The 13301-nt window shown below is 45.0% G+C and overlaps 1 protein-coding gene across 5 annotated transcripts in view; it reads left to right on the top strand.

Moving 5' to 3' along the window:
* cd99l2 (CD99 molecule-like 2) overlaps nucleotides 1–13301 on the top strand; it is a 213852-nt gene that overhangs the window by 143710 nt on the left and 56841 nt on the right. For all 5 annotated transcript variants that reach the window (XM_086001607.1, XM_086001599.1, XM_086001591.1 and 2 more), the window contains exon 2: nucleotides 12028–12090. In XM_086001607.1, the coding sequence (XP_085857733.1) occupies nucleotides 12028–12090 (63 nt within the window). The remainder of the gene's footprint in view (nucleotides 1–12027; nucleotides 12091–13301) is intronic.

Raw genomic sequence — 13301 nt, 5'->3', positions numbered from 1 at the left:
CTCATGTACTGTCTTCCACCTTAATCTATTTTCCCAGTCCACTTTAGTCAACTCTGCTCTCATACCTTCATAGTCTCCTTTATTTAAGCTTAGTACGCTGGTTTGAGATCCAACTCTCTCACCCTCCAACTGAATTTGGAATTCAACCATGTTACGGTCACTCATTCCAAGGGGATCCTTTACTAGGACATTTTTTATTAATCCTGTCTCATTACACAGGACCAGATCTAAGCTTGCCTGCCCCCTGGTTGGTTCAGTAACATACTGCTCAAGGAACCCGTCACTAATGCACTCTATGAACTCTTTCTCAAGGCTGCCCTGCCCAATTTGATTTGTCCAGTCAATATGAAAGTTAATTAGGTAGGCAATTCTATGATACTGACCCAGCAAACAATGAAGGGATGTCAATAAATGTCAGAAGTCGTGATGGTGTGAGGGAAACTTGGCGTTGATGGTGTTGCCACAACATTGCTGCTCTTGTCCATCTTGGTGGTAGAGGTCATAGGTGAGGGAAGTGCTCCTGAAGTTAACCTTGATGAGTTTCTGCAGTAGATCAATAGTACACTGGTAATGAATGGGGTGGATATTGAGTCCAGTGGCAGGGGTGCCGATTAAGAAAAGATATACTTGCTCTCGAGGCAGTTCAGAGAAGGTTCACTCGTTTGATTCCGGAGATGAGGGGGTTGACGTATGAGGAAAGGTTGAGTAGGTTGGGCCTCATTGGAATTCAGAAGAATGAGAGACGATCTTATCGAAACATATAAGATTGTGAGGGGGCTTTGTGGTGTATGTGCCTTTAAAAGCAATTGTGGTGTATGTGCCTTTAAGAGCCCCAGGTGTGCGCAATGCCGGTAATTGCCACTTGGGCTATATAAGCCTGTGTATTGTGTATATCCTTTAGAACCCCCCCCAGACTTGCTTAGTAAATACCTATGAACCAACTCCTGTCTTCAGTGTCTTTATCTACACACGGACACTACAGTGGCGACGAAGTGGAAACGGACTTACCTGCAATTCGGCAGCACCTCAAGGACATCGATTCCTCCAGTGTCCAGAAGACTCAAGGAAGTAATAGAAACTGTGGTTTCACCAGCTGGCCAAGCTGGTGGCAGGTACTGCGCTAATCCTTCCTGGGCGTCAGGCTGGGGCTCCAGCGGCGGGCTCTACAGCTGAGACAGGCAGCGAAATCGGAGGCAAGCAATAACGGACTGGGAGGGTGCACTCGGGAGACGGCCGGCGCGGCAAGCAGGTCAGCGTTTAGACCTCCGTCGGGAACGAGTCTCCAACAGTGAATAAACGGAAACCACAGTAAAACAGCATTGTTATCGGTAGCAGCGGCGGGAAAGCGCAGGAAGCGCCATATCGTTGCTACAGAGAGAAAAAAAAAAGCGCGGGAAGCGCCATATCTTTTTTTGAAATGCCTAAGTCTGGCAATATTGATGCTTTTGATAATGAAACAGAGCCTAACTTTGGCAATATTGATGTTTTTGATAACAAGATAGAGGATTGGACCACATATGTAGAAAGAGTGGAGGTGTTTTGCACCGCAAATGGAATAGAAGATGAAAAAAAAGCTTCAGTGCTTCTGGATCTAATGGGCGCAGAAACATACAAGCTGTTACGCAACTTAATCACTCCAGCCGAACCGATGGACAAGAATTTTGAGGAGATTGTTGATACCCTACACTGCCAATTCGAGGCAGGACTGGCAGATTCTCTGCAAGACAAATTCATCTGCGATCCCCTAAGTGTAGAAACACAAAAAAAGGTATCTTCTGGAAAAGATTTAACACTGGACAAGGCTTTCAGTGCAATAGGAGCGGCAAAGATACAGCAAAGGCCACAGGACTTCGGCACCCATGAAATGACACGGGGTTTCGAAAGATGTTATCGCTGCGGCAGATCCAACCATGACCAGAGGGATTGCTGGTTCAAAGAAAAAGCATGCAGGCGATGTGGAAAGATGGGACACATTCTACGTGTATGCCGATCTGAAAATAAAAAATCCACTAATGGGAAAAGAATCAATAAGGAAAAGCACAGAAAGGTACAAATGATGACGGACAGTAGCTCCAAAGACCAGAAGAGCGATAGCGACTCCGGGAACAAGAGACTAAGCTCTCTCAAATTACATAATGTAATTGCCAATGAAGATTACCAGACCATTTGGGTTCCCCTCATAATAGCAGGGTCCCCAGTTAAAATGGAGCTAGATACAGGATCAGCTCTAACCGTAATAAATCGACGAGATTACGAGAGGCTATTTTCGCATATACCTCTAAAAGACACATCCATTATCTTAAAAACATATACGGGGCAGAAAGTATACCCCAAAGGAAAAATAAAGGTGCCTGTGGTATACAACGGCAAAGAAATACAAAAGTTGTATTTATACATTCTACAAGATGGTGGTCCACCGTTGTTGGGACGTGAATGGATAAGGAAGATACGTTTAGACTGGCACTCCATTCAGGCACTGACGGTGACCAGTAAGGAAAAAAACATTGATGACATCATACCTGAACGATTAAAAGACATCTTGGCCAACGCCAAAGAAGTGTTTCAAGAGAAACTAGGAACCTTGAAAGGCATCACCGCCTCGATAAAAGTGGAAGATGCAGCAATTCCAAAATTTTTTAAGGCAAGACCGGTGCCATACGCAATACGTCCGGCAGTCGAGGCAGAGCTGGAGAATTTGGAAAAGGCAGGCGTATTATCCAAAATAGATTGGAGCGAATGGGCAACACCCATCGTTCCAGTCATGAAAAAAGCATTGAAAAATAACTCTGAGGAACAGAGAAAAATTCGCATCTGTGGGGACTTTAAGGTGACTGTAAACCCGGTCCTTCACACGGTACAGTATCCTCTTCCGAGGATAGAAGATATTTTCGCCTCACTATCCGGAGGAAAACGTTTCACAAAAATTGACTTGGCACAGGCATATCTACAGATGGAGGTTGAGGAGACCTCTAAAAAGTATCTCACAATAAACACACACAAAGGCCTGTACCAGTACAATCGACTGGTTTTTGGAGTAGCATCAGCTCCAGCTATCTGGCAAAGAGCTATGGAGCAAGTCCTGCAAGGGATTCCGGGGACTCAGTGTTACCTAGACGACATCCTTATAACAGGAGAAAACGACAACGAGCACCTTGCCAATTTGGAGCAGGTGCTCACTAGGCTGAAAGAACGGGGCCTACGAGCAAATCGCCCCAAGTGCGAATTTTTCCAAAATCAGATATCATATTGTGGCCACATAATTAATAAGGAAGGGTTGCATAAGTCACCTGAAAAAATTGAAGCAGTTATAAAAGCCCCAGCACCTGAAAATGTTTCACAATTGAGGTCATTCCTGGGATTAATAAATTACTATCATAAATTTTTACCGAACTTATCAACTATTCTACACCCTCTTAATGATCTTCTACACACAGGAGTGATTTGGAAATGGAACGAAGACTGTAAACGTGCCTTCCATAAATGTAAAGACTTAATCACATCCGAGAAAGTTTTGGCTCATTACAACCCATCACTACCAATCAGACTGGCATGCGATGCATCCCCTTACGGCATAGGAGCGGTATTGTCCCATAGATTCCCTGATGGCTCAGAACGGCCGATAGCTTTTGCGTCACGCTCATTGAACTCAGCTGAGCGTAACTATTCCCAGATAGACAGGGAAGCACTCAGCCTGGTATGGGGAGTGAAGAAATTCAACCATTACCTACACGGACAAAAATTTACCTTGCTGACTGACCATCAACCCCTCATCTCCATATTCAACCCTAAGAAAGGTGTCCCCATTATGACGGCACAAAGACTACAGAGGTGGTCCCTTTTTCTAGGGGCACACCAATACAACATTGAATACAAAGGGTCAAAACAGCATGGGAATGCTGACGGTTTATCGCGCCTGCCGTTGCCAACGATAGAAGAGGCACCTACAGTAGACCCAGTAGAGATATTCCACTCTACCATAGTGGAATGTCTACCGGTGACAAATTCTGCCATTGAAAGGGAGACCAGAAATGACCCTACTCTCTCACGGGTCTACGATTTAACAATGAAGGGATGGCCAGCACATGGCGAACCACTGTTGCCAGCATTTTCGCAAAGAAGAGAACAGCTGTCAGTGTGCCGAGGAACCTTGATGTGTGGATCCAGAGTGGTGATTCCACCCAAACTCCAGGATAAAGTGCTAAAGGAGCTTCACGAGGGGCATCTGGGTGGAGTGAAAATGAAGAACCTAGCTAGGGCGTTTGTATGGTGGCCAGGTATCGATGGAGACATCGAAGACATGACCAAGAGCTGCCTAGGATGCCAGAAGGTCCAAAATGCTCCGCCACAGGCCCCTCTACATCCATGGGAGTGGCCCTCGTCTCCCTGGCAAAGGGTGCACATCGACTTTGCTGGTCCATTTATGGACTCAATGTTCTTAATCGCAGTTGATGCACACTCCAAGTGGCCGGAGGTAATAAAGATGTCCTCCACCACCACGGAAAAAACCATCACAGTATTAAGGACCATATTTGCCAGGAATGGGCTGCCGGAACAGATATGTTCTGATAATGGACCGCAATTTGTGTCCGAAGAATTCAGAAAGTTCTTAAAGAACAATGGGGTAAAGCACTACACGTCCGCCCCATACCATCCCGCCACCAATGGATTGGCTGAAAGGTTTGTCCAGACCTTTAAGAAGGCCATAAAGGCCATGGGTAATGAAAACATAAAACTTCAGCACAAGGTGGATAACTTCTTATTTGCATATAGGAATGCAACACATATGGTTACAAACCAAACTCCCGCCATGATGTTCTACAATAGAAACCTAAGATGCCGGCTGGATTTGGTCAAGCCCAACATCTGAAGGGACGTGGAGAACCGGCAGTTTCAGGGCATGAATGAAAGGCCAACTAGGGCCTTCCAGATAGGCCAACCGGTTTTGGCCCGGGACTACCGTACCGAGAAATGGCAGCCTGGAACTATCTGCACACGACTAGGACCACTGATGTATACCGTGGACATTGGAGAAAGCATAATAAGGCGCCATGCTGACCAAATCATCAAGTCATCCGAAAAGGGACAACCTACACCACCACGCTATACATCTAACGATGAAGTCGAGATACCCATATCTACCTCCGATCCGGTGATACTGGAACCCGATGAACCCGACACTGGCCTCCAAGCCGAATCAGCCTTACCAGAAGAACCTACTACACCACCAGAAACTACTACACCCCCGAGGCGTTATCCGGACCGAGTCAGGAAGCCTCCTGAGAGACTAACTTATAATTAATTAATACAGCAATGTATATTATTTTGCATATAACATGTAATTAATAATTACTTAAAATATGATGTACTAGTTAGCTAGAAGGGGAGGAATTGTGGTGTATGTGCCTTTAAAAGCAATTGTGGTGTATGTGCCTTTAAGAGCCCCAGGTGTGCGCAATGCCGGTAATTGCCACTTGGGCTATATAAGCCTGTGTATTGTGTATATCCTTTAGAACCCCCCCCAGACTTGCTTAGTAAATACCTATGAACCAACTCCTGTCTTCAGTGTCTTTATCTACACACGGACACTACAGGCTTGATCGGGTGGATGCGGTGAGGATGTTCCCAATGATGGGTGAAACTAGAACTAGGGGGCATAATCTTAGAATAAGGGGCTGCTCTTTCAAAACTGAGATGAGGAGAAACTTCTTCACTCAGAGGGTGGTAGGTCTGTGGAATTTGCTGCCCCAGAGAGCTGTGGAAGCTACATCATTAAATAAATTTAAAACAGAAATAGACAGTTTCCTAGAAGTAAGGGGAATTAGGGGTTACGGGGAGCGGGCAGGAAATCGGGCATGAGGCTAGGTTCGGATCGGTCATGGCCCTGTGGGTGGCGGAGCGGGCCCAGGGGCCGTGTAGGCTGGTCCTGCTCCTACCTCTTGTGTTCTAATTCTGTGTTAGATTTCAGGAGATGGTTCTATTCACAGGGATTAGTGGAGACCTCAGGAACAGGCTGCCAGCTAGGAGTCCTTCAAGAGTAAATTGGGCCTGTTCCTGGCTGGGGTGGAGATCACCTCTTACAGAAGGTAAGTACTGCAGGAAATACAGGGACAGAGTGATCTCCTGGACGAGTTTCGATCACCTAGATGGGTCGGAGAGGAATTTCCCAGATTTTTTCTCCCAAATTGGCACATTGGGTTTTTTATCTGGTTTTTCGCCTCTCCCGGGAGATCACATGGGTTCGGGTGGGATGGAGAGTGAAAGTAGATTCGAGGTTAGGATCAGATCAGCCATGATCTTATTGAATGGCGGAGCAGGCTCGAGGGGCCGATTGGCCTACTCCTGCTCCTATTTCTTATGTTCTTATGTAACTGCTCTCTTCTGGATGATGTTGCGGCTACACCCATTGAAGCAAGTGGTGAAGTATGGTGTTGATGTGCCTGGTCTCATTAAGGTTCTGGTTATTGGTGACACTCAAGATGTTGATGACGATGGTGCTGTTGAAGCTCACGGGATGGCTGGGCTTTCTGTTGTTTGAGATGATCAATAACCTGGCAATTAATGTGGCAGGAATGTTAACCTGCCACTTGTCAGCTGAAGCCAGGATGTTATTCAGGTCTTCTGTGGGCTTATATTGATTGCATCCTTCTTGGAAGAGTAGTAGTAAATGGAGCTTAACATGGTGGAATTGCCAGTGAACAGCCCCACTCTGACCTTATGTTGAAGGGAAGGTAAAGCAGTTGAAGATGGTTGGACCGAGTGTAGTGATATCCTGGGACTGTGATGATTGGCCTCCGACAACGACAACCAGCTTCCTTTTGTATTGGGTATGAAACTAGTCACTAGCGCGTTTTCACTTTTGACCTCCATTGGCACCACCCCCCTCCCCCATCCTTATAGGGGTTTTTGACACTGTACGTAGTCGAATGTTGCCATGGTGTTGAGGCCAGCAACACTCGCCTCTCCTCTGACATACAGCTCTTGCATCCATGTCTAGATCAAGGCTGTGATGAGATCTAAAGTTGAGTGGTTCTAGCACAACCTGAACTGCGTGTTGGTCAGCAGGTTATTGGCGAGTAGGTGTTACTTAATGGCACTATTGATGACTCCTTCAATCTCTTTACTAATGATTGGAATGAGGCTGATAGGGTGGTAATTAGCTGGGTTAGATTTATCTGTTTTTTGTGGATAGAACATAACTGGGAAATCTTCCACATTGTTGGGTAGCTGCCAATGTAGTAGCTGCACTGGAACTTGTGTACAATTAATTATTGTACTGAGCTTTTCGATCAATAATGTACTTGCACTCATTGAAAAACAAGCCTATATATTCCCCTCTTGAGATCCTAATAGTGGAGGCTTCTTCTAAGGGATATATCCTGTGTCCGGTACTATTAATCCAAAGTTACATAAACTAATTCATTTAATTTTGACAGCAAAATTTAAAGCTGTCTGCATAGTAAGGGCTTTGTGCCACTGTACACCTATCTGTATGTCATCGCATCACAAAATGAAATGGCTCCAGACATGTATAAGTTGCACGCTTCAAATGAGTCAGCAATTAATCAGCAGTAACGATTTTCTTCTATATAGTGCCCCTAACATAGTTAAACATCCCAAAGTGCTTTAGAGGTGAAAACCGATGCCCAAGCAATGGTGGGAGAAGAGTTGGGGGAAGTGACTGAAAATATTGTTACAGGGGTAAGTTTTGAGAAAGGCTTTTGAAGGAGCAAGACAGGGGCTGAGAGGTGCTAAGGCTGTGGCACCAGAAGTGAATCAAAGGGTGATGGTGCAAAGGGGACCAGAATTGGAAAAGAGGGTGCACATAGGGCTGGAGGGGTTTGCAGGGGTAACTAAACCAAGAAGAGACTTGCAAGGGAGGACAGTATCTTGAACTGGCTGATTTGGGGTTGGTGAGACTGGAGGTTGGCAAGGATGGGAGAGCAGGACTTGGAACTTAGGAGCAGGAGGAGGCCATTCAGCTCCAAGCCTGCTCCACCATTCAGTTAGATCGTGGCTGATCTGTACCTCAATTCCATTTACCCGCCTTAGCTCCATTTCCTCGATACCCATAACTAACAAAAATCTATCGATCCCAGTCTTGAAAGCTCCAATTGTCCCTCAGCATCCACAGCCTTTTGGGGCAGAGAATTCCAGATTTTTACTCCCCTTTGTGTGAAAAGTAATTGCTGGTTTCCCTCCTAAATGGCCTCACTCCAATTTTAAGATTGTTCTTGATTTCCCCCATCAGAGGAAATCGTTTCTCTGCGTCTACCCGATCAAATCCGTTTAACATTTTAAACACCTCGATCAGATCGCCCCTCAATCTTCTATACTCAGCGCAGGATAGATGCGGGCGAAGGACTTTTTGGGCAGACTGTAGCTAGCACACAACTCCAGCGGGCAGCGAGGAGAGCGTTGGTCGAGGCTAGGTGAAGGTTTCTGCAGCAGTAGGGGTGAGGTAAAGGTGGAAGCAGGTGATGCTGCAAAGGTAAAAAATAGGCTGTCCTGGTAATGGATGTGTGGTTTGAAGGCAAATGCAGGGTGAAACCGGACACCAAAGCTCAGCACCGTTGGGTTTAGCTTGAGCAAACAGCCAGGAAGGGGGATAGAATTGGGGCTAGGGTGTGGAGTTTTAGGTGATAACTGAACAAGATTGCTTCAATTCACCGCCACAGGAACAGCATAAGCTCCCTCCATATGCTGCCAACTCATGTATGATGGGACACACATACACACACTTTACATTTAGGACTCTGTTTTGTTACGAATGGAAATATTTATTGGTGATCTGAATTAAAATCCCAAGCTTTACCATGTGCAACTGCACTTGCTTTAGTGCTTAATATGGAACATAAGGCTACTTTTTTTGATACCTTTTTTTTTGCCCAATAATGGTTGGGGGGAGGGGGAGATGGATGCAGAAGATCAGATCACAAATTCTACTGCAAGTCTCACTGAAGTCAGCATAGAGCGAGCAGCCATAATATTTCCACATCTTTAGCAGGAAAAATGTCGGTCCAATAGCCGTTTAAAAAGTACAAGCCATGAGGCAGGCAAGCTTGCAGGATCGGATAATGCAGTGAATGATAGGATGTATAAATTATAAATATGCCAGACTTACAATTATGGTTATTTGATAAGTTACAAGGCAGCCAACAAAAGAATGAACTGGCATCCTTCCAGCTGTGAGATCATAGCCCTATCGGGTTGCAGTACTATACTCCGCTCACAGTCTTGGCTAGCTGCCCTACTTTAGCACTGTGGCTTACTATATGCCGAGACAGTCTGTATGATAACAGTGGGGGTGCACATACTCCTTCTGTCAAGAGTGCTAGTGGCTGACGGTTTATGCATATCTTACTTTACAAGAAAAGGTTATTTAAGTTAGTGGCGTTTTATAAAAGCTTCCTCGATGATTATCCTGGCCTGTGCCCTGCTGGCTGATCTGTGCTGGGCAACACTTGGGGCAGTTACAACAGGCTTCAACACCTCTGGGCTAGGGAGGAGAGTTTTTTTTTTAAAAAGCATGTTACCTGCTCCCGAAACCTATCCTTAGCTAGAAAGTGTGGATGTCTGGAGAGAACAGCTCGAGCTCAGCTGCGAAAAACCTTCTGATAACTCACTGTTTATCTCCCGCACAAAGATTGCTCACTTGAGTTGAGGTACTGGAGACCACTGGTGGGACTGTGCACTAACACAAGTCAGTCCCTCCACGGGAGAAAATAAGGATAAGATCATAGTAATCCTGAATGATCTCAAAGTATGCTCTTTAAGATATTTCAACAATGGCACTAATCTCCATTGTGAGCTTTTATGAATTCAGACAAACATCGAATCTATTCCCTCTCTCCTGGTGCATTAGCCACAGAGTCATCACTCTCTCATTGGTTTATGCTGCGCACAACAGAACAGGGAATGAAAATATGCCGCCCACGCGTCCTAGAGCTGAACTGTTACACACGCACACTCACATTTTATAACTTCACTACAACTCAATCTTACAGATTGGGTCACTTTTATAGTACAGTTTTAGACGTGAAAAATTACCAGTTGTTTCTTGATTTTATCATCTCCTATCACGGTTGTATTTCCAGTGTGGTAGTTTCATCAACAGAAACAAAGCCTACTGTTCTAAACATTTTTATTAATTCAGCAATGTTAAAAGAGGCACCATCCTCCTCGACACATTTAGATAAAAGGTGTGCCAGACACTAAAGATGTTAATTGCTTTAATCTCTGTTGAAAGGGCCAGGATGGCCAGCTTTTCCCTCTGCGAGCACACCTCCTGCTGGTGGGTCAGGAACCGGCACTGGTAGTACAGGAAACTCTTTGGTATCCGGCACCGACGGGACCGGTGTGTTGCCGGTTGATTAAAAATTCCGGATGATGGAAAAGGTTATCTACCGAGGCTATTTTTAACAAAGAAAAATTAAAAAATCAAGAAATGTGCAGTATACAGTAATTGGGTACTCACCTACAGAATGGTGTGTTAAATGGATGGTGGAAGATGCTTGATTAAGTACAGTACTGCCAGTTGAGGGTAATCCATAACTCTTCAATTACTTAACAGTAAAACAAAACTTATACAGTAAACTGTATACAGCGCGGGAGAGTCAGACTCCTGTTATTGAGGTGTTCGGACTTCCGACAGCGCCAAGAAGCCGAGTGGTGGCAGTTTGGAGAACTACCCCCACTGACTAACTCGGCCACCGCGGGAGACTCGGACTCGGCAACATTTCCGGTTATTGAGGTGTTGTTTTCGGAGTGAGAATTTTGCCGGTTAATAGAGAATTTTGTATATTTAAGTGCCGTTTAAACGAGAGTTTCCTGTAGTTTGAGAAGCCTGGAGTTTTCACAGCTCCAAGAGGTCACACAGAAGGCAAGGGGCCTTTTTTCACTGGCAAGGGGGGGTGGGAGGGAGGGAGGGGCATGGAACAAACTGATGGATGCAAGTATCGGTGAGAAATGTGAATGTGACTAGCTTTGCTATTAACTTAACCCTGGAACATTATCCATCTAACTGCAGCATGCAGTGTAGGTTAGTCTCACTTACGCAGCATATCCCATTATTATGTGATTATATTTCATCCTTAGGTGCAAGTTTGCTGCAGGCCATTTAGAACAGATTTTGATTATTGATTTGATACTGTAGGAGGTCAGAGAATAATCAATGCACGCCCAATGAATTAAGTATGTACAGTGTGCATAATCACCAGATGATCGCAATGAATAAGACAATGGCGTAGAAAAAATGGATTGCTATGATCTCAACAAGAATAACTGGAGTGCTGACCTCTCAAGTTCCATATGTGTAGAGAATGTGCACCAAGAGCCCAGTGCTCACTGCAAGCACCTTTGGACATGGTTGAAATATCCAGTGGGTTAGATGATGCTGTGATTTACTCCTGTCTTGGTAAGGAGGTTGCCCATTACCTGTTAGTTTGAGTAAGTAGGGAAGAAATGTACCCACAAGTCGCTTTGAATGGAGGATATCTATCTGCAAACTTTCAAAAACTGCTTTAAATCCTCCAGTCTAGTGCACACTGAAGGGCCCTGCCAGGAAGCATTGGCATTCCATGGGTTTGCCATCAACTTGAGTAAAAAGCCTTCTCAACGATGCCTATCCTGCCCGAGGCAGTGGTTGGACAACACGTCAGTCATCATCTTGCGCATGCCATGGGTAAAGCTTCTGACGTAATAAAACTCACGACACACTTGGTTTGAGTATAAAGCAAGGCTTTAATCAACTTGTTTCAGAACATGGAGGTCTAGTTGTATTTCACTAGCTCCTTGTCTTACAAAATGTCCCCGGCAAGCTGGGGCCCACGCCCGAGTATTTATACTCCTTGGACGGCGCCACCAGCTGGCCGTCCAGCGTTATTTCATAAGTAGTTTCTTGATGATGTGATTTATAACAGCTTCCATTGGCAAAATGTTCCCATCCATTGACTTTAACAGAGATTTGACAAAAAATAGACTTGATGAAATGCTTGTAACATGCATCTGATATTTTACATTCTATTTTAGTTTTAGGTGATGATGACTTTGACTTGGCTGATGCCTTCTCTGATGACACCACCATAAAGCCACGTAAGTTTCCTGAATTATGAGGATCTTGTTGCGCATTGTGTTTGTCTGAAGTACTGAAGGCCACAGGGTTTTTCCACAAGATGGAGACTCTGACCAAAATTTGTTCTTTTAAAAAGTCCAGGATTCTACTTCAGGAACCTGCATTGTTTTAAAATCACACGATGCTGGTATTTTTTTACTCATGTTCAACAAGTGTATTGAAATCCTTGAGCACTGAACCTGTGGCACTGTAACACGTTAACAGATTTACCCTAAACTGCGTGTTGGACTTGATATCAGACTCCACCAGAAACTGCACAAAGATTCTGCCCCCTTCAATAGAATGGCCACTTCAACAAGTTAATGTTGGTCGGAGGTAGCATAGCAAACTGGAGTGCTAACACACTGACATCAGAGTGATGCATGCAGATTTGATCCCTTATCCCACTGAGTTTATTATCTCAGACCTGCTGCTGTGGATAGGTGCTAAGACAAAGCAACTCCCCAGAAGAGATGGGGATTGTTTTTTGGGGGGCGGAGGGGGAGGAGTAGGGAAGAGCCAAAGCTGTTTCAGAACTCTATTGGCGGAGGCCTGTAGTTGTCGTATGGCCTAGCGAGATGGAAAAAATAATGTTTCAGTAAACTTGATAAGGGATGGGCTCTCGGAGTGTGGGCTCGGTTGAAAAATAGTCCAGTGAATGACCACACAACTTAACATTAGCTCAAAACAATACCATTGTTTTGACCACATTTGAGAAAGGGTTTTCCTATAGCCAACCCTTAAGGTTGGTCTAGGTTTTCCAATCGCACCATGACCCCCGCATTGCCCACCCACCCCACTAGCAGCTATGTAATCTCCTGGGAGGGGCAAAATAAAAGAGAGAGAAAATGGCGGTGGGGGAGGGAGGTGGGTGGTGTTGTGGGAGTCTGGAAAATTCCTCTCCGACCCCCAAAGGCCATCAAACAAGTTCCGGGAGACACATCCATCAATGCCCCACTTATCTTTTGTACACTGTGATGTCAACCCAGCCGCAACTTATTCCAAAGGTCGATGACCCTCTGTGAAAAGGAAAACCTCCTGACAGCTAACCTTACATGGTATATGCATGTTCCCTGGTCCTCCCTAACCCCTCTCATTCAAATAACTCGTCCACATAGACCACATCGAACTCTTTTGTTATCTTAAAGACGTCAATCAAAATTCCCTGAGGTCTATGCTTTTCTAGAATAAA

This window comes from Somniosus microcephalus, chromosome 1 (assembly GCF_052327205.1).
Source record: "Somniosus microcephalus isolate GS21.2 chromosome 1, FLI_Smic_1.0, whole genome shotgun sequence".
NCBI classification, from domain to species: Eukaryota; Metazoa; Chordata; class Chondrichthyes; order Squaliformes; family Somniosidae; genus Somniosus; species Somniosus microcephalus.
Note: the sequence above shows the minus strand (reverse complement) of the source record. Positions and strands in the feature narration are given on the sequence as shown.